The following is a 26608-nucleotide window of genomic DNA, read 5'->3' on the forward strand; positions in this document are numbered from 1 at the left end:
GAGGCGGTTCGTGGGGTGGTGGGGGGCCGCGACGGTGATCGGGATCGGAGTTGGATAATAACACAATCCATTATTCACTACAGCAACCATCCACTAGCGTTGCCTTTGACTTTAAAAATTTGTGAGCAACACATGCTCGCGTTAGTGACAACTAGACGACTCTTATTATATGGTGGCCATCCCGTCCATCATGCGCTCTCTCGTGCTCTTCCTTTTGGCCATGGATCACAGCTGACTTTGACCTGCATCGTTTTCCTACTTCCTGCCTGTCATGACAATAAATTATATATTAACTCAGTCTTAATCAGGAAATATCTCGATATAAAAAAAACTCTCTTAATATTAAATCAAACAACTAGTGGATCTGTATCGATGCTTTGGCATTTCATTTGATCAATAATAATGCGTTGGTCAACTAGAATTTAATGAACGAATTTGACTTCCCATTCGCCTTCGAGTGATGCGGTTTATATCAATTGCTAGCTCACTGTTTGAGATCGGGCTTCCAACCATGGTGACTTGGAAAGAACGCATTGTCTTCTTTCTTCTCCTCCTCTTCTTCTCTCCTTCGGTTATCGCATATCGTACTCCGGATCCGTCGATCAGGGCCGGCTACTGGCCCACGTGGACCTTCTCCTACTCGCCGCCCTCTTCCATTGACCGTTCCCTCTTCACCCACCTCTTCTACGCTTTCGTCCAAGTCGATTCTTCCACCTTCCGCCTCGATGTCACCGCCGACGACGACCTCATGCTCCGGAACTTTTCCGCCGCTGCGCACTCCTGCGCTGGCCGCCGCCGCCGCCAGCCGCCGGTCAAAGCCCTGCTCTCCATCGGCGGCGGCGGAAGCAACTCCGCCTTCTCTACTCTGTCCGCCAGCGCCTCCGCGCGCGCCGCCTTCATCGACTCCACCATCGCCGTGGCCCGCCGCTACGATCTCGACGGGCTCGACCTCGACTGGGAGTTCCCGCAAGACGCAGGGGCGATGGCCAACCTGGCGACGCTCCTCCTCGAGTGGCGCGCCGCGGCGGAGCGGGAGGCTGATTCCACGGGTCGGCCGCGGCTGCTGCTCACGGCGGCTGTCTACTTCGCCTCGCGGTTCTTCCTCGGCGACGGCAGGTCGTACCCGGTGTCCCAGATGGCGGCGACGCTCGACTGGGTGAACTTGATGTGCTACGACTTCCATGGGTCGTGGGACACGTCGGCGACGGGAGAGCACGCGGCGTGGTACGATCCGAACAGCAACATCAGCGGCAGCTACGGGGTCGATTCCTGGGTGGCGGCGGGAATGCCGAGGAGGCAGGTGGTGCTGGGGATGCCGCTCTACGGTCGGACATGGGAGCTGCGGGACGCGGCGGAGCACGGAGTCGGCGCGCCGGCGGTGGGGGTGGGGCCGGGGGACCTCGGCGTGCTGGTGTACTCGGCGGTGGAGGACTTCAACCGGAACAACAGCGCGACGGTGGTGCATGACCGGGTGATGACGGCGGCCTACTCCTACGCCGGCACTAGCTGGATAGGCTACGACGACAGTTGGTCAGCGGCTAGGAAGGTCAGATTCGCGCGCCGCCGCCGCCTCGGGGGATACTTCTTTTGGGCGATCGGATACGACGACAGCCGCTGGAGCGTCACAAGAGCAGGTAATCGATTGAATTATCAATCCGTATATACTCGTGAAATTTTTTGCAATAATTCTCAATACGATCTTTATTTGCAGCTCGGGCTGCGTGGGCATGAATGACGATGGGCAAGTCTTCAGATCGTGGATATCGCTGGCGTTATCCTGAATTCTGTTTTGATTATTTAATAAGTTATGCTTGAACTCGATAATAATTAAATCTGGAACGGACCAGATCTCTATGTTGAATCGGCTAAATTGGAATCTGGCCAGAATCTTGTTTAATTGCGACAATAAAAACCGTTGGTGGAAGTTAATGGTTTTAAAATCAATATCCGCTCGATAAACAATAAAGCAAAAAAAAATTATGAACATATCCAACAATAATGATAAATTAGAGAAAAATTTCCAATCACAATGTTAATTTTACATGTAATCTCCATGTTCAAAAAATTTTGTTTCCACTCCCTGCATGTAAAGTATTACTTGTTTCAACTCCCTCATGCAAATATTGATACCTAAATTACCTCTAAAATTTTTTAGGTACAAAAATTTTAAAATTAAGTTAAAAAGTCTAAAAATGAGTATAATTCTCCTTAAAGTCAGTACTTTATATTAAAAATTGAATATATTTTCTATCAAAATTATCTCTCTTATTTTTTAGGTATAAAAAGTCTAAAAATAAGTATAATTCATGTTAAATTCAGCACTTTACACTATAATCTAGTACTTTATACTAGGATAGAGTATATTTTCTATCGAAATTAACCCTCATATTTTTTGGTACAAATAGTCTAAAAATGAGTATAATTCCTATTAAATTTAGCACATTAAACTAAAATCGAGTATATTTTGAGGTGAAAAAAAATCGTACTCAATTTGATAGAAAATATACTATATTCTAAGTTAATATACTCAATTTAAGAGGATTTATACTGATTTTTAGATTTTTTGTACCTAAAAATATCATGGACAATTAAGTAAAGATGTTTGAATGAGGAACGAAAATAAAAATTTTCATGGATAAAAATTTTATATAAAAATTTATTTACCAATAGAGACGGATTACCCATCCGATAATCATGAGGAAGTAAAATGCATTTTTATCGTAATTAACCGACAAAATAATAATTCAAGAAAAGGACAGGAGCCTTCGTGCCCAAGAAACTACCCCATGGGCGGTCGTGATTCATCGGCGAACCACATCTCGAACCAACCAGAAGTACCCATAAGACGGTGTTCCTCCGAACCTGCCGTCCTGGTGCCGCCACGTCGCCCCGCTCTGCCGTCGCCGCTATAAATCAAAAACCCAGCTCGGCGACGATTCAAGTAAAATCAGCAATGGCGAAGCAGGAGGAGATGACCGTGGTGAAAGGGTTGGACTTGGAGCGCTACATGGGGAGGTGGTACGAGATCGCCTCCTTCCCCTCCCGCTTCCAGCCGCGGGACGGCCAGGACACGCGGGCTACGTACACGCTGCGGTCCGACGGCACCGTGAACGTCCTCAACGAGACTTGGAGCGGCGGAAGGCGCGGATCCATTGAGGGCACGGCCTACAAGGCCGACCCCTCCAGCGACGAGGCCAAGCTCAAGGTCAAATTCTACGTGCCACCCTTCCTTCCCATCTTCCCCGTCGTCGGAGATTACTGGGTGCTCTACATCGACGACGACTACCAGTACGCGCTCATCGGCCAGCCCTCCCGCAGTTACCTCTGGGTATGCAGCTCGCTCGCCTTTCTATATGCATTTTTCAATTTGGAAGTGAGGATCTGGCAGAAACCCTATTTCTTTATGCTGTTGAATAATTTTATCAAAAAAAATAGAGATTTTTTTCAGTTTGAGAGAGATCATATTTTTTTTTTTTACGGTAGACTGAGAGTGTGGTCCTATGTGCAAACTTGCTATGCAACATTTGTATGGCTTCGGCTGACAAATGCTGTGGATTAGAAAGAATAGTTTGATCCTAAGTAAGCCGAAGGAATCTTGTGCCTGCGTTTCTATGGAAATAGTTACGGCCTTAGCATCACTGTCTTTCTCACATTGTGCTTGTCTAACATTCCACTCGTGATCTTCTGTTTACTTATCTCGTTAGTGGATCAGGCAATTTAACCATGAAGATTGACAAGGGAAAGCATGGTAATGTCAGTTGAGTAGTTGACTATACAACTAGGAAGGGAGGAGAGTTGAGCTAAGTTAGCTAACATATGCCCAATGCAGAAAATAAATAAATTCAAGCAAGATAATAATGAAAAGAGAATAAACATAGGCGAAGAGTACTTAAAATCTATTTTTTTAAAAAAAAGATTAGCATGCAATCAATAAATGTCACTAATTTCTTAAACAAGTTCTAACTTATAGAAAGGATTATATTGCCTTTACCTCACAAGCAGCATTTCACATGTTGCACAAATATGTTCGAGGATTCATAGTTATTTTGAACAAGGTTTAAAAGAGTTAGTACTAAAATACTGAAAAATATTTATATTGATAACTGAAATATTTATCACTTGCAAAATAAGTGTTTAACAAAGTTATAAGATATAAAGTAGGGTATCTTGTGACTTTAAGTTAATTTGATTCAATTCCATGCTGTTGAAAATTTTATGCTCGGGTTTTTCACATGTGTTTCGCAAAGATGGGGTTCAATATGTTTGAGGTTGAGATTGAGAAAGTTGAACTTGCATGACCCCTGCTTGTTTATTAAAGATAATACAAGGGTACCCTTCTTAGCAAGATAGTGGACCATATTGTACATCTGCTTTCTGATATCTTCTCAACACTTGCTACTTTGAAGGTGGGAAAGCAGGTGTACTTTTTTCACTCTTAACTTTTCTTGAAAAAGGTATCAAGTTTGAGGGTGCCAACGTTCTGTGAATTCATGGCTCATGTAAAATCAACCCACACTTCATCCATTGGTTTCTTATAGTCTAATGTCTCAGTTCTTGGATCCCAGACCATTAGCAAAGTCAATTGACTCATGGCTGAATGTAGCCTGCTATGTGGAATGCCTTTCTATTGGAAATGCAATTCCAGGTTGAGAAATTCAAATTTGAGAAAGAAAATGGGATAATCTGTGGGTTTTTTTTGAGTTGGCTATTGATTCTGAGTCCATTGACACCTCAGTGTTGTCAAGTGACTAGAACAAATCAATGCACAAAATATGGAAGATGATGATCCATTACTTTGCTCTCAGAGGAAGCAATCTTCAATTTGATGGAATGCTTGCTATTACATTGTCAGTTTGAATATCAAGCGTGTTGTTTTATCTGCAGATAAAGATATTTTTTTAAATATTGCGTACCAATTTACATGTCTATTACACGTTTCAAATTCTAATTGTTGTGGTTCTTGTTTTACTTTACAACAATCAGCACTTAATGTTAGTTTCACATTTTAAATTTACCGCCACAATTCAGTAAGGCTTAACTGATTGTGAAACTAACACTTAAATTCAGCAACTCTTCATCACTACATTGTTGCTTAAATAAACATTTGTCCAATTTAATACTAGGACAATGTTTGGTTACAGTATTTGAATATTTGATCTTGCAGTTTACCCGATTTAGTTTCGCTCTTTGGGCACGTATTCTATGGTGCTGTATTTAGTTGCTCAACATTTTATAGGAAATGAATCTCAAAGTCGACTCTACTGTGAAATATCATTATGATTTATTTACATTCACATAGTTGATTTATCATGCGTTACTTCAGATTCTGTGCAGACAAACCCACCTGGATGAGGAAGTATACAACATGTTGGTGGAGAAAGCTAAAGAAGTGGGTTATGACGTCCAGAAACTGCACAAGACGCCCCAAACCGATCCTCCTCCGGAAGCCGACACAGCTCCCAGGGATACCAAAGGCATTTGGTGGATCAAATCCCTCTTTGGCAGATGAAATCTTCATTTTTCCCTTTTAATGGAGTGTCTACCGCCCAGTTTGGAGTCGACCGTCACATCCTTGGTCTGTATGATCCTATCAATATATACTGAAGTATTCACTGCGTGTGATGTGTTGGATATTATGTACAATCGAAGTAATATTGGTATCTTTGTTGAAAGTTTGTTGTTTTGTGTATTTGTTGGTGATCATGGAGTGACGTCAAATGATTGTGACTGACAACTTGCGGACGGTGATTTATACGAGATCAAATCTTCTATCCCGAAACTCTCCCTGTCCCTTTGTCCCACGCAGAAAACGACAACCGACTCGTGAGAAACATGTGACGAAGGCGGAAACCAAAAGAGCGATTCGCCTATAGGACAATAGGGATCGGTCTGTGGACCGATCCACCTATAGGCTGATCGGTCCACAGACCGATCAGAAGCCTCCCAGATCGATCAAGATAGAGATCGGTACACGTGCTTTTCTCCTTCAGAAAAATAAGGAGATTGGTCTGTGGACCGATCCACCTATGGCCTGATCGGTCCGCAGACCGATCAGCCCCTAGGCCGATCGGCCCTGAGCCATGATTTCTGCCTTCGTCACGTGTTTCTCACGAGTCGGTTATCGTTTTCTACGTGGGACAGAGAGACAGGGAGAATTTCGGGACAGAAGATTTGATCTCGATTTATACTGCCTTTTCTTTACAGGTAAAAAAATTCTTTACCTCTCAAAAAAGAAGGAAAATAAAATAAAGCAGTAAAAGGCAATACAATTCCTGCATAATCATCATACTCTCGCTTGTATAGTCTCGCTTGATAACCTTGAACCTTAGACACTTGTCCATGTCTAAGAATCTTGTTTGCATAATACTTCACAATCATCGAGTATTATTGGATCTCATGTACTTAGTATCATATATATATATATATATATATATATATATATATATAGAGTATTGATACTCTGCGCGACGTGCACAGTGTGCGACTGTACGCGTCGCGCACAATATCAGTGTTTTTTTTAAAATTTTTTAAATTTTTTTAATTTTTAAATTAAAAAATAATTAACAAATTTTTTTACGATTTTATTTATAGGGTTCAGGCTTTGGGTATAGTGTTAAAGCTTTTTTTTTTTTATTTTACCTATAGGGTTTAGGCTTTCTAATTAGGTTATAGTGTTTGGTTTAAAAAAAATTAAAATAAAATTAATTTAAGTATTTATTGAGTATTGTAATGTGTTTAGGGGATATATCTATATATTAAATTTTAAATAAGGAAATGTTAAATTTTTTAAATTCAAAAAACTAAAAAAAAATAAAAAACACTGGTATCGTGCGCGACGCGCACAGTCGCGCACAATATCAATACTCTATATATATATTTGCATAATACTTCACAATCACCTAGTATTATTGGATCTTATGTACTTAGTATCATCTATCATCATATCTTGCATTGCTATATATATATATATATATATATATATATATATATATATATATATATATAAAGAGGTGGAAGAGGGTAAAAATTTCATTATGAATGAGATTTTATTTTTACATTGAAAGTTTCATGGTATGTTGGTTGGTCTAGATTGATTCACATGCATTGAGGATATGAATAAATGTATGAGGAGAGACTCTCTCATATGTAGATGCGCAGGGGATTATAAATTCAGGGCTCGGATTGTATTGATTCATGTTGACTTGTGTGTGGGCATGATCTGTATGCGGCGAATGTTGGATCGGTCGGGGCAAAATTTGCCCAAGTGGAACAACCAACATTTGAGTGATAATGAATGAAATGGATAAGGAGACTGTGATCACAAGCAGAGGACACACAACAACATAAGCAGAAGCTCTCCACCTTCATTCTCTCCTCCTCTGTCGTGCAACTCCTGCTCAGTAGATAGCAATCGGGTGCCACTCAGTTCGCCGTGACCATCAGTGTTTGGTGGGAATCACGATCAACCATTGTATCCTGGGAAACAGACGACCCTAGTGACCTCAAAGTATAGCCGGAGGTGGGTAAATCTGTTTCAAGGAAACTACGACTCGTGCAGACCTCGGTCCTTTTTCTCGCTCAGGAGGGTGTTCGTATGCTCGAGCTCCTCTGCTCAGTCACTCGGCTTGTCTGCTTATTCCGATCGGCCACTTGCCCAGTCAGCCTCTCTGCTCGCCCGCTCGACAATTTTGCTCGGTCGACTCAACTTGACCGATCGACACTTCTCGCTCGGGTTGCATTTCTACTTCACCCGATCGGCATCAACTCGCTCAACCTATCTGCTTCACCTGACCGACCTCTCTGACTACTCGGCCTGTCTGCTCGGTCAATCTACTACTTGTCCGCCCAGCCATTAAGTCCGCTCAGATTTTGTTGCTCGGACTCGAAGCTCGATCTACACTCAGCAATTAGCAGAAACCAACCTCTGCTGACAGTCTGAGATTATCTGCTCAGGTCATCTCGACTGTAAATTGAATTTAATTCAGTATAATTTAAATTTAACTAATATCCCATAAATTTCCGACAACATATTGTTTCGGGGGCAGATCTTCTGGACCAGGAATTCCTGGTCCCTCCCTGACCATATAGCAAGTATAAAACTCTCCCTCACGTGCAAAGCGTGTGCACGCGCCAACGCCCAAAAGCCCTAGCCGCTCGAACTCTCCTCCCTCCAACGTCGCCTCCATCGTCGCCTGCGGCATCCCTCCGACGTTGTGTCCCTCCTGCATCGCCAACCTTCCGCGGCCTCCCTCCAATATTGTTGTGGTCTAGCGGCCTCCACCACTCACGGCGACCTCCCTCCCGCGGCCTCCCTCCAGCAGCTCCCCTCCCGCGGCCTCCAGCATCACGACGACCTCCCTCCCGCGACCTCCAGTGACCTTCGCGACCTCCCTCCTGCGACCTCCAATGACCTCCGCAACCTCCAGCGGCCCCCTCCCGCGACCTCCCTCCCTCCAGTAGCCTCCAGCGACCTCCCTCTCACTGCCTCAGCAACCTCCCTCCAGCGGCCTCCCTCTCGTGGCCTCCAACGACTTCCCTCACCTCCAGCCGCCTCCCTCCCTGGAGTAGGTAATAGTGGTTGAAACTTCTCATATCAAATAGTTGCAAACCAAAATTTTGTTTGCTTGGAACATTATTTAGTAGCACAACAATAATTCTATTTTACCTAAATTGTCTATATTTAAAATTTGATTTTATATATACAAAATGTCACCCACCAGCATGAGTATTATCGAATTCAAACCCCTGAGAGTTATTTGGGGGAATTGGTACATCAATGGTGGAGTTAAAATGTAATTGGGACGACCATGAGTTCAGAATCTCCTGCTTCATTTTATGGTGAAGAGACTTTTGTACACTATAGTGCTTTGTTTTCTTTCAAGGTCTACTCAAAATACAACTAGTTGTAATTTGTATGCTAATTATTCAGGAAACACTGCCTGGTTTTCTGCTACCGAAAGTTAAATGTAGCTGATCCGGTAGTAAGAACAGGGGACCCCGCCCTGTGGAGTCAACGCCACGTGGAAGTCACAGTGGCAGTGGTCCATCCGGAGAGGGCCTGGTCCGACCGGACGGCCGGCCGGCCACCCGGTGGAATCGAACATCCGGAGAGGGATAGGTCCGATCGACTAGCCGACCGGACGATATTCGGCTGATGGTTAAAGGCGCCCTGTCGAAATCAGGGTTCCGGCGCTCAGTGGAAAAGGTCGCGGGACCGAGCGGACTTCACGCTCGGCCAAAGCCGTAAGGTAACACTGCTAATAGTCTCCACAAAGCACGTGATGGAAGATCTCCCCAAGTAAACCACCGCATATGTCTGGCCGGATGTTGAGGGAGCTGTCCGCCCGGAAGCCAGATCTGGAGCAAAGGGGAAAATGACAAGGAACGTCTTTTTCTGACAGCAGGTATGTTTCACGTGTGGGCCATGCTCCAAATCTTGTGACGGGGGATTCCGCTGTCCCATCGAGGACATGCTGAGACTGTAGCAGTATGGGTTAGGGAAGCTCATTGACAAGTCCTTACTGGAGTATGGGCCATGGACACGTGTACACCTCGGTAGGTGTACACTCACTTCTTCGCTGCCCTATATAAAGGCCCTCATTTTTCGCCGGAGGTACGCATTTTACAAGTTTTGAAGCCACTGTTTCTTTCTTGAGCTTCGCCTGACTTGAGCGTCGGAGAGTCGCAGCCGGAACTCCCTTCCCGGCCCGACTTCTGTGCAGGTTCGCTGGAGCTTCGTGCCACCAGTCAAAGATCCACGTCAGCAGTCGAAGAGTGCCCCGTGCCCAGCGCCCGTTGATTCAGCATTCGGACATGATCAATTTGGCGCCGTCTGTGGGAACGCTCCTGCATCCGAATGGAAACAATGGACGAAGCTGGACGACAACACACGGTGACGCTTTCCACGGAGGAACTTGACGCTCTGATCGAGTGGAGGGCCGCCATGCATGTGGAGCAAAAACAGAAAGCAACAGCAGAGCGGCCAGAGAAGCAAGCAACGTCAGCGTCTGGTGGTCGAGCGGAAACACCACCGGCTACCGTTCTATTCCGTCGAGCCCTATTCCGGACGCCTTCTGATGCTGTAGCAGTGAATCGTAATCAGGGATCTTCGTCAGATGAAATACCAATACGGGACAACAGAAAAGGCAAGGCCCTCCGAGCGGACGCTTCTCCCGAGCGGACGCACCGACTGACACAGTCCCATTTCCCTCAAAAGCAGATACTTCATCTCCCGAATTCAATTTATAGCAAGCCCCTCCTTCTGGAACCTCAAGAGCGGGAGTTTGATGTCAGGCGATGAATCGACTGCATACGAGGGAGTTGGGTGGACGAGCTGCCGAGCGGATGAAGATGGATTGACACTTGGATCCACCATGAAGCGCAAATTATCTCCAGCCTATCTGGGGCAGGGTGAAAGGTGCACCAATAGAATATGTGCTGTATATTTTCCGTTTGGTTGTATATTTGAAATATAGAAGGCAAAATGTTATAATGTGCGCAATTGGCGTTATCGGCCGAGCGGCCTATCTTCATGGTGTATAAGATCCGAGCCAAGCGCTCGAGGCCGAAGGCCCCGAGTCATTCGGCCGGAGGTATAATATCTGAGCCAAGCGCTCGATGAAGAAGGCCTCGAGCCGTTCGGCTGGAGGTATAGTATCCGAGCCAAGCGCTCGATGACGAAGGCTCGTGGAGCAACGGGAGCAAGAGGCTCAAGTAAAAGGATAACGCAGCAGGCCGCCTCCACCTCTGGTGGGCCGAGCGGCCATGGAGGACCGACCGGGAAGTTTCGCCATCCTCCTGGCCTTGATAAATTTCGACGAGTACATTGTATCCACCTCACTCCACGGGTATTCGGGAGTGGAGAAATTGAGTCAGATCTTATGCTGATCGGCAGGTTAGTTTTTCAGATATACTTTCTTTCGGGCATAGAATTCATTGTAATTTTCCGAAAGAAGGCCCGTGCCGTTCGGCTGGGTGTATATCATCGGAGCCAAGCGCTCGATAACGAAGGCCCCGAGCCGTTCGGTCGGAGGTATAGTATCCGAGCCAAGCGCCCGATGCCGAAGGCCCCGAGTCGTTCGACCGGAGGTATAATATTCGAGCCAAACGCTTGACGAGGAAGACCCCGCGCCGTTCGGCCAGGAGTATGTTATCTGAGCCCAGCGCTCGACAAAGAAGACCCCGAGCCGTTCGGCCGGGAGTATGTTATCCGAGCCAAGCGCTCGACGAAGAAGACCCCGAGCCGTTCGGCCGGGAGTACGTTATCCGAGCTGGGTGAAAGGTGTACTGATGTAACTCATTTTTGTGTATATTTTGGTCGTCTATGTCCTTGTAATGCAGGAAGCAAAATTAATTAAAAGGATGACTATCATTCCTGCCGAGCGGCTGTGTTAAAGATTAGCCAGGAAGACCGTCGAGCTCCGACGTTAAATATCGAGAGACGAGCCGGCGTCTATAAACGTCCGAGCGGAAGACCGTCGAGCTCCGACGTTAAATATCGAGGCGCAAGCGTCCGAGAAGCGCCGCGAATACCGTCGACCGACTCTACGTTCCGATCGGCTCAGGGCCCAAAGGCGTCGGCTATAGCGAGCGACGCTAGCAAAGCGGAATGGCGTCTATAAACGTCCGAGCGGAAGACCGTCGAGCTCCGACGTTAAATATCGAGAGACGAGCCGGCGTCTATAAACGTCCGAGCGGAAGACCGTCGAGCTCCGACGTTAAATATCGAGAGACGAGCCGGCGTCTATAAACATCCGAGCGGAAGACCGTCGAGCTCCGACGTTAAATATCGAGAGACGAGCCGGCGTCTATAAACGTCCGAGCGGAAGAAGGCAAAAAAAAAAAAACTGCAAGTGTCCGAGAAGCTCGCCGCCAATATCGTTCCACCGGCTCTACGTTCCGCTCGGCTTAGAGCCCAAAGGTACTCGTCGGCTTCTAGCGAGTGGTCTCTGCTATCAAAACGGAATGTTACGCATCCGAAATATTTAGCCGAGCGGAAGGGCAACGCCAAGTACTTCGCAAAAATTCCTTTCGAATGCCAGAGGTGTAATAATGGGCGAGCGGATAAACACACATCTTGGTTATGAAAGAAGACAGCAAATACAAGGAAAACATTGCATTAAAGGTAAAGCTTTAAGCCGAGCGGCCCAATTACAAAAAAGATGATATCCAAGCGGATGGCCGAATTACATAAAACTACTCAATATAATCATAGAGGTCCCCGGGAATGTTATTCAGAAGCGCCACTTGATCGCCGGCCGGAATAGTAGTAGACTCCGGAAGAAGACCCTTAGACTTCAGATAAGTGGTGGTGGCGGTCATAGCCAAGTCGAAGGCTGTGTACATCCGCTCGCATATTTTCTCCGAGAATTCAGGCGAGCGGATGTAGCTCTGTCTTAAGGCCGCGATTCGACTCGGCTCGGCATCTTGATATTCTTTGAACGTCGTCTGGGAGCAAGTAAGGGCCTCATTCAGATTCTGAATCTTAGCCGCGTCGGCCGAGCGGCCCGCCTTCTCCCTGTCGAGTTGCTCTGTCAATTCCTTTATCTTCAGCTCTAGGCCCCGAGCCTCAACGTTCTTCTTCTCCAGATCAGAGATAGCTGTATTCTTCCGAGTGGTGGCTAGGGTTATTTTTGTGTCAAGCGACTTGACTTGTCGCTCGAACTCGGCCAGGGCATGGGCCTGGTCGGCTGTCTTCTTCTGCTCGGCCGCCAGCAGGGTTTGAGCTTTCTTCAGCTCCTTTTGCAGCTCGGAATAGGAAGGGCCCTGAAGGCCGGACGGCCCAACTGCGGCCTTCAGTTGTCGTAGCTCTTCATCCACCAAGGCCAAGCAGTTGGAAACCGCAATTTCCTCCACCCATCTCTGGCAAAAGAAAATTATAGTTATTAGCGACCGATCGGAAAGAATGCATACAAAGCTTAGTAGAACAAACTTACCCCCGTGGCCTGCTGCATATGGCTGTTAGCCAAATTCCCGATGGGGATCAGGGCGACGCGTGCCCGAGCGTCGGCCCACATCTCAGCGAGAGGCCCCTTCAGGGTGATAGTGTGCTCGGGCGCAGTCGGTTGATCGGCCTCTGGCAGCAGCTCTTCAGTCGGGAGATGAAGAGTGACCCGAATGGTACGACCATGACCGGAGGTCGTCCGACCGGCTGTCGAGAGGGGATCAGAAGCCGGCACCGAAAACTGCGAATGAATGGTCGAGCGTTGGACTGGTCGACGAGCGGGCGGGAGAGTGCTGACCGGAATAGCATCAATTGTCGCGGCCGGCTCGTCCCATTCAGAAGGTGTCCGGTCGGACGAAATGGTTTCAGTCACTGGCGCGTTGCCTCGAGCGGTTGCAGTGTCCCGCTCGGAGGGTTGGACAGCTGAGGTAGCCGAGCGCAGGGGAGTCTCCACTCGACGCCTCTTTTGTAAGGGCTGCTCCTCCTCCCGAGCGGAACCTTCCTCGGGGGCAGTTCGTTCTCTTGAGGGGGTGGCGCCGCTAGCCACATTTTGTTGGGAAGCTTGAGCGGCCGACTCAGCTTGAGTTCCGCTCTCTCCTTCATGGGATCCGACCGGCTGGATACCCAGCGCTTCCATCTCCTTGGCCGCCGCGGCCTCTAGCGCCACCGCCTTTCTCTTCAGAACGCCGGCCATCACCGAGTCCATGACGATGTCAGCTGCAGGAGAAAGAAAAGAAATCAGTTAGCAATTAAAGCAAATGCCCAAGCAAAATTCTTACCGAAGCCGGTCGGAAGAGGAGTCCGTATGGGACTCAGGCCGAAGATGTACATCACTCCTTCGTGCAGAAGTTTGTTGATGTCAAGTCGCAGATCGGCCAGTATATTTGCAGCGTGGAGATAGTCCGGTCGGGTCTTGAACTTCTTCAGCTCGGGAGTGGGGGGTAGGCTGACCTGCCACTGGGTCGGGAAGTTGGCCCGATCGGGCATACGGATGTAGAAAAAATAATCCTTCCAATGTTTATTGGAAGTAGGAAGTTTGTTGAAAAAGACTAAGCCGGGCCGAGCTTGGAACATGAAGGTGCCCGGCTCGGCTTGCTTGGGGTAATAGAAATAAAAGAAGACCTCCGGTCGGAGGGGGATGTTGTGAATCTTAAACAAAACGACAACACCGCAAAGGAGACGGAAGGTATTGGGTACTAAACTGCCGAGCAGCACACCGAAAAAATTATAGACATCTATGATGAAAGGGTGTACAGGAAAACGAAGACCGGTGGTAAACTGGTCTCGGAAGACACAGAAAGCTCCGCGCGGTGGCCTGTGAGGCCGAGCGGAAGGACCAGCTAAGCGAATTTCGAAATCCTCTAGGATTTCGAAATTGTCTGTCAAAATATCGAAGTCCCGCTGTTCGAATCGGGACTGCATGGTGGTGTACCATGGGCCGAGCGACTGATCTTCGGGATTGGAAGAGCTAGCCATGGGCCGATCGGAAGGAATCAAAAGGCAAAAAGGCAGGAGAAAAACAACAGCAAACGAAAGGAGGTTTCAAGGATCGAAACTGAGAAAGAAATGCGGAGGAAACACCGGAAAGGAGGAAGGAAAGATATAAAACCTTGTTGCGGGGAAAGGGATCAAGGAAAAGGCGCCGGAGAGCGTCGGAGAGCAGAAACAGGATCGCCGGAGCTCCAAAGCGCAGGGGGCAATGGTCGAAATCGCGGAGGCAAGTGAGAGAGAGAAGGAAACGAAGAATTTATAGGGTGAAGGCCGGGCGGCCTCCACCATTGGATCCAGGTTACGGGAATTAGGGGTGAGCAAAAGTTCGGTTAAACCGAATAAACCGATTAAACCGACTGAATTTAAAAATTCGGTTCGGTTTATTCGGAAATTCGGTTTTTTATTTCTAAAAAATCAGTTAATTCGGTTAATTCGGTTCGGGTTTGGTTTTGATTTTTTTTATTCGGTTAAACCGAATAAACCGAATAGATCGAATTTTTAAACCACATCGATTTTTTAGATCATAAATTTTAGACCAAACCACATTTTTATTAAGCTAAACCAAATTTTTAGAAAAAATCGGTTTATTCGGTTCGGTTTGTTCGATTTTATTGAAAATTCGGTTCGGTTCGGTTCGGTTTTTATCGAAAATCGGTTTGGTTCGGTTTATTCGAAAACAAATCGGTTCGGTTCGGTTCGGTTCGGTTAATTCGGTTCGGTTCGGTTCGGTTCGGTTTTAACCGAATACTCACCCCTAACAGGAATCAAAGCATGCATCGAGCCGTCCATTTCGAATCGCTTCGATCACATCAAAACACCATGCCACCGCCGCCGTACGCCGATGGCAGTGCTCCACGTGGCATTCAATCATTCGGAGCATTTAATGAAAGCATGCGCAACCTTAATGTCGAAGATTGGCGTAGAACACGAGGGGATCCGGTGAATGCCATTGTTGATTCGCTTAAGGCTACCTCTATGGTTGGCCGAGCGGAGGATACCAGCACGGAGGAGCCGCTCGGCCAGATTCTTAGTCAGTCAGTCGGACTTTTCGCCTCCTTCGACTAGACTTGAAGGGGAGGCAAGTGATCCGGTAGTAAGAACAGGGGACCCCGCCCTGTGGAGTCAACGCCACGTGGAAGTTACATTGACAGTGGTCCATCCGGAGAGGGCCGGGTCTGACCGGACGGCCGGCCGGCCGCTCGGTGGAATCGAACGTCCGAAGAGGGATGGGTCCAATCGGCTGGCCGACCGGACGATATTCGGCTGATGGTTAAAGGCGCCCTGTCGAAATCAGGGTTCCGGCGCTCAGTGGAAAAGGTCGCAGGGCCGAGCGGACTTCACGCTCGGCCAAAGCCGTAAGGTAAGACTGCTAATAGTCTCCACAAAGCACGTGATGGAAGATCTCCCCAAGTAAACCACCGCATATATCCGGCCGGATGTTGAGGGAGCTGTCCGCCCGGAAGCTAGATCTGGAGCAAAGGGGAAAAGGACAAGGAACGTCTTTTTCTGACAGCAGGTATGTTTCACGTGTGGGCCATGCTCCAAATCTTGTGACAGGGGATTCCGCTGTCCCATCGAGGACATGCTGACACTGTAGCAGTATGAGTTAGGGAAGCTCATTGACAAGTCCTTACTGGAGTATGAGCCATGGACACGTGTACACCTCGGTAGGTGTACACTCACTCGCTGCCCTATATAAAGGCCCTCATTCTTCGCCGGGGGTACACATTCTACGAGTTTTGAAGCCACTGTTTCTTTCTTGAGCTTCGCCTGACTTGAGCGTCGGAGAGTCGCCGCCGGGAACCCCTTCCCGGCCCGACTTCTGTGCAGGTTCGCCGGAGCTTCGTGCCACCAGTCGAAGATCCACGTCAGCAGTCGAAGAGTGCCCCATGCCCAGCGTCCGTTGATTCAGCATTCGGACAGGATCAGTAGCAATATATACTCTTTTAATTTTCATGTACTATTGGTGCTTATAATTCCAAGTTGTGCGTGAAACAATTTGTGTATTTCTTAGTGCTGCTACTCCTCCATACATTTTCTTTGATGTTATATATATTTTCATTTTTTGACAGCCCAAGATGGACATACTTGATAAGAAGTACATAAAATTGTTGTTGTTAGATGCTTCTTTTGTTGCTTATTTTTTTAGACCAAAATTCATTGTTTTTTTTAGCCGAATCAAATTAATTATCATAGAGGGTGAATCTACGAGTTGTCATCATTTGAATTTTGAAGAAAATGAAGCTAGTCGGGAAGGTGACTTTGATATTATTGATGAAGGTAATAAGATTTATATTGTGAATGTATGGAGTTTCAATATATCGAATTTTACTTTTTTTACATTTTTCTTTGTTTGTTTGATTTTATAGGATTAAACATTGAAACAGATTTGGATATACCACAAATAGGGTTGGAATTTGATACAGAACAAGATGCATATAAATTTTATTTGGCATATGCTAAAAAAGTTGGATTTGACGTAAGGAGAGGTAAATCCACAATGATAAATCGGGTAAATTACTTGATAGAGTTTTTTATTGTTATGCCCAAGGCAAAAGGGGAAAAGACAAACGAGATCTTTATGTCAAAGCAAGTCATGATGAAACTAGGTTTGGTTGTGAGGCTAAAATGAAGATTAGTAATCGGAAAAAAAGTAAGTTTACTGTGGTGTAATTTGTTAAAGAGCATAATCATTATCTCTCAAGTCCAAACAAAACTCACCTCTATAGAAGTCATAGAAATATATCTTTTTCTGCAGTGAAACAGATTGAGATTGCAAGTGATGTGGGAATCCCCCCAAAAACATCTCATGATCTTATGGTGAGACAAGTAGGTGGGAAGGAGAATTTAGGATTTATTCCTGAGGATTACAAAAACTACTTGCGATCAAAAAGAACAATAAATATGAGAGTTGGGGATACAGGGGGTATATTGGAGTATTTGCAGAAAATGCGTTTGATGATCCTAATTTTTTTTATAATATTCAAGTTGATGAAGATGATTTGATTACTAATATTTTTTGGTATGATGTTAGGATGAGAGCTGATTATGCTAATTTTGGAGATGTTGTTTGCTTTGACACAACCTATAGAAGAAATAATGAAGGTTGACCAATTGCGTTGTTTGTGGGTGTTAACCATCATAAACAATCGATACTTTTTGGTGCTGCTTTATTATATGATGAAACTAGTTTGACTTTTGAGTGGTTGTTTAATACATTAACTAAAGCTATGGGTGAGAAAAACCCAACTATTCTTATAGATCAAGATGCAGCAATGACAAAGGCATTAACTTCTAGATGACCTGAAACACATCATTGTTTTTGTGCATTTGGTGTTAGGACCTTCGGATGCGGCTAGAGAGGGGGGGTGTGAATAGCCGACCCCAAATTCTCGTTTCTTCCTACAATTTGAGTTAGAGCAGCGGAAATAAAAGATAGAAACGAAACAGGAGAATATCAAACCTCAAACGCGACGATATAACGAGGTTCGGAGATGATACTCCTACTCCTCGGCGTGTCCGTAAGGTGGACAAATCCTATCAATCCGTCGGTGGATGAGACCTCAGAAAATCGACTAATAAAAACTCCTTCTGGGTGGAGAAACCTCGCCACAATCTCTCTTGCAACAGCAAGATCAGAGTACAAGAAATACAGCAAGAAGCCATGAACAATATGAATGTAAAAACACTAGTTTGCTTGCCTTCTCGTCGACTGTTGATGAAGCAGTAACTTCACGGATGCCAACCACAACAGCAACTGATCAGTTGGAGACTCAGCCGAGGGAAGCTCACACGAAGCTTCAGTAATGGAGAGCTCAGCAAAGCTCAGATCGCAGGAGCAAGAAGTAGTCAACCACCTTCTCTAGTCTTGGCCCTCGATATATGAAGAAGAAGACACACACATGTCGCTGAGAGGGACAACGGCTCTCGACGAAGGACGCACACAGGTGGCGGTGAGATGGGTGTCACGTCGAGGAGGGCATTGTGGTCGGAAATCCCAACTTCGGAGAATGCCGAGAGGGGAAAGGGATCTTCAGAGAATGCCAAGATGGATCGGGCAATGACGATCTCATATTTTAAAAAAGCTCTATCGGGGCATTGCTAAAGTGGATGTCGCGCAGCGAGAATCAGTGCATCACTGGATCGGTCAGCAGACCGATCCAGATACCCATAGTATCACTGGATCGGTCAGCAGACCGATCTAATTTCCCAGCCTTAAACCCTAAAGTCTTCCTGATCTAGAAAACGAGCTACCGAGCCCTCTCTGACGTAGTCCGGAGAACGAGCTACCGAGCCCTCTCCGACTTCCACGTCCGGTCCAGAGAACGAGCTACCGAGCCCTCTCTGACCTAGTCCGGAGAACGAGCTACCGAGCCCTCTCCGACTTTCACGTCCGTGTTGGTGCAGCATCCCTCAGGTCAAGGTTGACCTGGGTGACCAAGCTGAGTCTTGGTTTGAGTTTAGATGTTTGACAATAAGAAATTGATTGAAGAAGAGTCAAGTAGGTCAAGGTTGACCGGATACTTGACAGGGAAGTCCTGGTGAGTGAAGCCAGGCAGAAGGAAAACCCTAGTGAGTGAAGCTAGGTGAAAGTCCTAGTGAGTGAAGCTAGGTGAAAGTCCTGGTGAGTGAAACCAGGTGAAAACCCTAGTGAGTGAAGCCAGGTGAAAGCCCTAGTGAGTGAAGCTAGGCAGATGGAAAACCCTAGTGAGTGAAGCTAGGTGAAAGTCCTGGTGAGTGAAGCCAGGCAAGGGAAAATCCAGATGGATCAAGGATGATCGGACATCTGGTGTTGGGAAGTCCAAGTAGGTCAAAGGATTGACTGGATACTTGGCACGAGGAAATACAGATAGGTCAAAGGGATTGACCAGACATCTGATGGAAGTCCAAGTGGGTCAAAGGGATTGACCAGACACTTGGTGGGAAGTCCTAGCAGGTCAAAGGAGTGACCAGATGCTAGGCATGATGTACCAACAGGTCAAGGTTGACCGGATGTTGGTTTGAGAGGCTTGGAACTTGGTTTTGGGCAAAAACCAAGTGTTGGATCGATCGGTGGATCGATCCGAGGCTGAATCGATCGGTGGATCGATCCGGAGCTTCTGGAGCGACAGAGCCTCTGGATCGATCCGTGGATCGATCGGATGTTCAATCGATCGGTGGATCGATTGGGACGCTGCCGCTCATGCGCGGATCGATCCGTGGATCGATCCAGCGCTTTCGAGCAGGCGCTCGGATCGATCCGTGGATCGATCAAAGCCCCCCAATCGATTGGGAACATTCGAATCGATCGGGATCCGACCGTTGGCGTCGATAAAGGCCGCAGGCGTTCATTTCCTTCGGCATCTCTTCTCCGATTCACTCCAGATTTCTCGCCAGCTCCTCCACAGCACTCACAAAGCTCAGATCGCCAATTCTTGAAGGATCTTGGAAGTTTTCCAAGTCAAGAGGCGGATCAAAGCCAAGAAGAGAAGCTAGGGTTAGGGTTTATACTCATTGTAAGCTTGTAAGCTTGTATTTCTTGTATCCTTTCCCTCTCTTCTTATATTGAGTCTTGTAGGGCTTCTCCGCCCTTGGTAGTTACCATAAAGGAGAGTTTTATTTAGTGGAGGGTGTGTGTGTTGGTGTGGATCCTTGGATTAGTCACCTCTTGTGAGGTGGATACCAAGTAAACCAACCGTGTTAGCGTTGTGTGATTGTTTCTTTGTATTTCCGCTGCACATCTTTGAAGGAACAAGCAACACCGAGCAACGAGCGAACACGACGAGCTATTCACCCCCCCTAGCTACTTTTGGTTCTAACAAGTGGTATCAGAGCGAGGTTGCTCTTCATCGGATTCACACCCGTGGGAGCAAAGCTAGAGAATGGATCTCTATGGAGAAGACGTCACCATTCCACCCTTCTACGAATGCGGCGACTTCGCGTATTGGAAGGTAAGGATGAAGTACTTTCTTATGACTAACATAATGAATTGGTTTTGTGTACAAGAAGGTTTTACTCCTCCGATGGATAAGGAAGGAAAACCACTTGAGAAGAAGGAGTGGACAAGAGAACAAATTCACAAATCCGAAATCAACGAAGAGGTAACGAGAATAATTGAATTTTCATTGCCTACTAACATCTTGTGTAAGATAAGTTACAACAATGCCAAGGAATTATGGAACAACTTGGCCAAACTCCATGAGGAGAGCCCCACTTCAAGCCATGAAGAGGAGCCTAGTGAGCCAAGTAGCTCACATCGTGGAGGTGAGGAATTAGAAGTTGAGGGCTACTCAACATCTAAAGAAGAAGAGGAGGTGAGTTCTTCTTCAAGATCGGAGCACGAAGAAGAAGCTTCTACCTCCGGGAGGGATGAAGAAGAGATCATCCATCCATCCTCGACCCTAGGTAACTCAAACACTTTAAGTTCAAGTAAATTGCATATAATGTGTTTTGAGTGTAGGGAATTTGGACATTACAAGAGTAAATGTCCAAAGAAGACTAAGAAGACTCCACCGGCGCCAAAGATCAAGGAAGTCGGAGTCCCAAAACGCAAGGGCAAGGAGCACGTGGTGTGCTTCCAATGCAAGCAACGAGGACACTATAGGAGTCAATGTCCAAGGGGAGGCAATCTCACAAGGACAAAAGACCAAGCACGTGTAAAGGGGGAGCGAAGGCAAACCCTAAGGTATCCTCTAAGGTTCATTCTTGCACTTCTAATAAGATACATGCTAGTAGTCTTATTGCAATTGTCAAGAATGATAAGCATGTTAACCTTAGAAATCAATACATGTGTTTAGGTGCTAAACATGTTAACTTAGATAAGGATAATACTAGGAAGGCCAACTCTAGGATTAACTCATCTAAGGCTAAGGAAAACCTAGGTAGAAATCCCAAGAAGACTACACACATGCCTAGGAATATCTCAAGAGAAAATGACAAATTAACACTTGAGGTATTAGAGAGGGAAAATCAAGTCTTGAGGTCAAGACTTGATAATTTAGAAAAGGCTCTTAAAAACATGGAGAAGTCATCTCTAGGGTTTAAGAGTCAAAAACCCAAGTCCAAGGACAAGAAAGGTTTGGGTCACAAACCTAAGTCCCAAGTGGTCAAGCCCACTTATCATAGTGTTCCATTCGATTATGGAACAAAGCCTAGGGCTAGGAAGACCACCACCAAGGTCACAAGGGGAGTCACCCCTAGAGTTGATCTTGATGAGTCTCAAATGACCAAGGCTTCAAAGCCTAAGAGTGTCATTAGGAGGGTTGCTAGGGAAGTCATCCCTAGTGAATATTTAGTGAACCCAATGAGCTCACATAGATATTGGGTTCCTAGGAGCATCCTCTCTACCTCATAGATGGGTTAGAGAGTGTCAACTCCGCTTAGAATGGTAGTTAGCCCAACTTTGAGGAAATTGACACTCAAGGAGCATTTTCAAGGTTTTGTTAACCTTTGAAAATGAAATAGAATTACTAGTTACTCCTTGAAGAGCTAAATGTGCCTAATGGTGGAAATATCATTTTTAATCTTAAGTGGCACAATTTGAGGAAAACCTAGAGAAATACCATAATTTGGATTTTGGTTTCTCTTAGGGATATAAGGGCAATCTAGGATTAGATGTTAAATTAGCTAAGTGATTAAGGATACTTAGATAGGTAATCTAGGTATTTCATTTGTGCTAACTTACCATGATTGTTTGCCATAGCCATGTCATGACATCATATTTAATTTATGATCATTTGAAATGTCATGATAATGATTAGGTTATTTATATGTCATGCTTTATTTAAGTTTTCAAACTTTATGCCATGACATCATGACATTGGCACATGTTTTTACTTATGATATCATTTTATGCCATGTCATCATCTCTTGCATTATAATCAATGAAATTGATTTGAGGACAAACACAATTTGATATTGAGATCAAATTGGTGTTTAGAAAATGCATGAGAACTTAGCCTAAGATGACCTAAACCCATATCTCACATCAAAATTGACTTGGATGTGTTTGATACACTTTAGATGTGTGGATCGGTCACTGTGACCGATCCAGGGAAGGCCTGATCGGTCCGGTGACCGATCAGGGCGTGCCAAATGCTAAATTTGCTGAATTTTCGACTGTGGTCTGAAATTTCAGCTGTGGGAGTTGAGTTTCGGGTTTCTAAAGGTTTGAAACTCTCCAAGACATTGTTGGTGCAATGGTCAAGGGGGAGTTGACCTTTAGGGGGAGTTTTACCTAATTGTCAAGGGGAGTTGACTCTTAGGGGGAGTTTTTACTCCTTAAGACTTTTGAGGATTAGTGATATGGGATTATCACTAAATTGATTGTTGAGTTTAGTATCAAGGGGGAAATTAAGAGTTTCAATGAAAGGTATGGGACTTTCATTAGGAAGAAACTCTTGACCTTGATACTCTCCTTTTTCTTTTTGATGTGTGTCAAAAAGGGGAGAGTGTTCATTGGAGAATTATTGGAGAACCCAAGTTAGGTTATCGGGTTAACCTAAGCTAGGGGAAGAATGTCAAGGAATGTTCGAGGAAGAACATTGGAATTCTTTTTGATGTGTGTCAAAAAGGGGGAGAATTATTGGAGAACCCAAGTTAGGTTATCGGGTTAACCTAAGGGGAGAATGCCCAGAGAATGTTCAAGGAAAGAACATTGGACATTGGAAGATGGTTGGAAAACCTAAGTTAGGTTATCGGGTTAACCTAAGGGGAGAATGTCCAGAGAATGTTCAAGGAAAGAACATTGGACATTGGAAGATGGTTGGAAAACCTAAGTTAGGTTATCGGGTTAACCTAACTTGATTATGGGTTTTGTCAAACATCAAAAAGGGGAAGATTGTTGGTGCAACCTTAGGTCAAGGTTGACCTGGTTGACCCGACTCGAGGTGACTTGACTCGAGTTGTATTTTGATGTTTGACTTGGGAAGATTGTCGGTGCAACCTTAGGTCAAGGTTGACCTAGTTGAGTTGCATGTCGATGTTTGACGAGAAGAGAGTTGTATTCTTGATGTTTGACAAGAATAGGTGTTTGGGAGATTGTAGGTACAACCTTAGGTCAAGGTTGACCTGATTCGTGAAAAGTCCAAGTATGGAGACTTGGTACTGGAAAAGTCCAAGTACGGAGACTTGGCACGGGGAAAAGTCCAAGAAGGTAGCTTGGCACGCGGAAAGTCCAAGTATGGAGACTTGGCACGGGGAAAGTCCTAACTGGGATGTTAGGCAGTGTGGAAAGTCCTGGTGAGTGAGGCCAGGCAGTGAGAAAGTCCTAGCTGGGAGTTAGGCAGGTGGAAAGTCCAAGTATGAAGACTAGGCAGTGGAGAAGTCCAAGCAGGGATTTTGGCACGTGGAAAGTCCTGGTGAGTGAAGCCAGGCAGTGGGAAAGTCCTAACTGGGATGTTAGGCAGTTGGAAAGTCCTGGTGAGTAAAGTCAGGCAGTGAGAAAGTCCTAACTGGGATGTTAGGCAGTGTGATAACCCTAGTGAGTGAAGCTAGGTGAAAGTCCTGGTGAGTGAAGCCGGGCAAGGGAAAATCCAGATGGATCAAGGATGATCGGACATCTGGTGTTGAGAAGGTCAAGTAGGTCAAGGGAGTGACCGGATACTTGACACGAAGAGAAAAGTCCAAGTGGGTCAAAGGGATTGACCGGACACTTGGTGAGGAGTCTTAGCAGGTCAAGGGAGTGACCGGATGCTAAGCATGATGTACCAATAGGTCAAGGTTGACCGGATATTGGTTTGGAAGGTTTGAGACTTGGTTTGGGCAAAAACCAAGCTCTGGATCGGTCTGCAGACCGATCTAGCGATACGTTTGTGTATCTGATCGATCTGGTGACCGATCAGATAACAAACAGAAGGGTTCTGTAAGACATCTGATCGGTCTGGGGACCGATCAGAAGAGTTGAGCAGAGACACAGCCACCTCTCGTACAGAGAGGTGGGATCGGTCCGGAGAAAACGAACAGAAAGTTGGGCAACTTTACGTGGAGCAATCTGATCGGTCTAGGGACCGATCAGCCCAGGGCCTGATCGGTCCCCAGACCGATCAGAAGGGTCCTGGACCGATCAGGGTGGAGCCTGATCGGTCCACGATTCGACCGTTGAGTCACAACGGGTCGCTCCGTCTTCTCTGCTGGCTTCTGTCTTCACTGTGCAGGTTCGCAGGTTATAAAAGGAGATCAAGGCTTTGGTGCTTCTTCTTCCTTCCTTTTTCCTTCTCTTCTGCTGAAGATTTGTGGGCTGCGATAAGAGCTCTGTTGAGTTCCTTCCGAAAGCTTCACGTGAGCTTCCCCGACTGGAACAGCTGCTGCTGTTAGGGTTTTTGAAGCTGCAGCTTCATCCGGACTCCAGTCGACGAGAAAGCAAGTTTGGTAGAGTGCTTGTGTATTCTTATTGTATTTCTTGCTTATTCTTTGTACTTGTACTCCTGTTTGCTGTTGCAAACAAGTGTGGCGAGGTTTCTCCACCCAGAAGGAGTTTTTATTAGCCGGTTTTCCGGGGACTCATCCACCGACGGATTGATTGGGTTCGTCCACCTTACGGACACGCCGAGGAGTAGGAGCATCATCTCCGAACCTCGTACATCGCTGTGTTAAGGTTTGATATTCTTCCTTTCGTTTCTAGTTTATTTTTCCGCTGCGCTAACGAATTGTAGGAAGAAACGAGCGATTTGGGGCGGCTATTCACACCCCCCTCTCTAGCCGAGTACGAAGGATCCTAACAACAACAACAAAACACTTGTTCAAATTATTGCTTTTGCAGATGTATTTTTCTGCTAATATAACCATTTTATTGGGGTTTTCATGTAAAAAAAGCTTGCCAGATGGAGTAAACAATAAGAGACATATGACATTGTGTTACAAAAGTATATTTGAAATTGAGATAAATATGTTTGTTTGGGCTTTCTGTTATGAAATTTCATAGTTCCATTGAAATATTTTGATATTCATAACAAACATAAACATCCATAAATAAAAGGATAGACCTTGGTTCTATTTCATCTCTTCAACAAGTTTTGTAATAAGCATAACACGAAACTAATATCCATCCATACCATAAATAAAAAAAAAACAAATGTCAACATCATCCATAATTACATTTATTTATCACATTACAACACTGGTACTACTTAACAAGGTCAACCAACAAACAAAACAAGTATATAGCCAAAAGAATTAAGTTCACTATCACTAATATCCAGATTATAAGCGGTACATTCCAATTCCCCATATTATGTCCAGGATAAGCAATGTGTTCACTCCCCACCCTTGACTCCGCTCTTGGCAACATGCTAAAATGTATATCATTAGTGTCTTCATTTAGTCCAGTACCAGACCTCACCCACTTTAACCATCCATGATGTTTACATCCGTAATATAGTCTTCTTGGGTTCTTGATCGATCTAGAGACTAGCACCAATGCTCTTAGTCCGTAGTCCCTGCATCGCACAGTTTCATATTTGGTATGGTTGATACTGCTGTTACTTGATGATGCCATTCAAGCACAACCTAAAAAGTAACATTTGACCAAATTAAGCTAAACAATAGTAATTTGCTTAAGTAATGGGAAATCATACAATTTTATTTAAAATTTGAACAATTTGCATTATAAGTAGCCATAATTTGCATTAAAATACCTAAATTTTATAACACACTATATTCTGTAATACCTAAATATCAGTGTTTGCAGTGAGACAAAATTAATCCAATTTACAAGAAATTAATCCTTTGTCAATCTTGACGAGCAAAAAAACTGGTGTTTTTTTGGGATTTATCAGAAAAATATTAGTGTCAATCTTCACAAGTATAAGAGAGCTTTAGGAACCAGTATACAAGTGAGTTTGGGAGAGCTTTGGCAAAGTGCTTTAAGGCTTCGAAGTACTTTGAGGTTTAAATAAGGTGTTTGGTAAGGATATGATCATGTTTTTTCTCCAATGCACAACCTTCTCAAATCCATCTTTACAATATAGGTGAGGAGCCCTAGTACAACCTCTTCCCCAAAGTTAATTCATAATTTACTGCTAAAATCAATACAGTGTACCGTCACAAGCGATTTTGAATAGAAAACCAAGACTGTAGGTCACAAATGATTAGAGAAAAGAAACCCAAGCAATAGAGTGTACTGTCGAGGAGAACAAATGAAGGAGAGTGAGGTGCGGAAAAACCCTAGGTTCAGCTTGTCGCGACGAAGGAGGAAGG

General features: G+C 45.4%; 2 protein-coding genes across 2 annotated transcripts; both read left to right on the forward strand.

Moving 5' to 3' along the window:
- Positions 1-492: 492 nt before the first annotated feature.
- LOC121970436 (class V chitinase CHIT5-like) lies at positions 493-1944 on the forward strand. The gene is made up of 2 exons (XM_042521168.1): positions 493-1634; positions 1712-1944. Exons 1-2 carry the CDS (start codon positions 512-514, stop codon positions 1729-1731), a joined length of 1143 nt encoding a protein of 380 aa, XP_042377102.1. The 5' UTR covers positions 493-511; the 3' UTR covers positions 1732-1944.
- A 904-nt stretch (positions 1945-2848) lies between these two features.
- LOC121970438 (temperature-induced lipocalin-1-like) lies at positions 2849-5672 on the forward strand. The gene is made up of 2 exons (XM_042521171.1): positions 2849-3328; positions 5324-5672. The coding sequence occupies exons 1-2, from the start codon at positions 2954-2956 to the stop codon at positions 5507-5509; spliced, it is 561 nt and encodes a 186-aa protein (XP_042377105.1). The 5' UTR covers positions 2849-2953; the 3' UTR covers positions 5510-5672.
- The last annotated feature ends 20936 nt before the right edge of the window (positions 5673-26608 follow it).

This window comes from Zingiber officinale, chromosome 4A (assembly GCF_018446385.1).
Source record: "Zingiber officinale cultivar Zhangliang chromosome 4A, Zo_v1.1, whole genome shotgun sequence".
NCBI classification, from domain to species: domain Eukaryota; kingdom Viridiplantae; phylum Streptophyta; class Magnoliopsida; order Zingiberales; family Zingiberaceae; genus Zingiber; species Zingiber officinale.

Bases quoted from the DNA above. Each gene is read 5' to 3' on its own strand.
- LOC121970436 (XM_042521168.1), top strand. From the start codon at position 512: ATGGTGACTTGGAAAGAACGCATTGTCTTCTTTCTTCTCCTCCTCTTC. The intron at 1,635-1,711 runs GTAATCGATTGA...CTTTATTTGCAG, and splicing joins CTGGAGCGTCACAAGAGCAG to CTCGGGCTGCGTGGGCATGA.
- LOC121970438 (XM_042521171.1), top strand. From the start codon at position 2,954: ATGGCGAAGCAGGAGGAGATGACCGTGGTGAAAGGGTTGGACTTGGAG. The intron at 3,329-5,323 runs GTATGCAGCTCG...GCGTTACTTCAG, and splicing joins CCTCCCGCAGTTACCTCTGG to ATTCTGTGCAGACAAACCCA.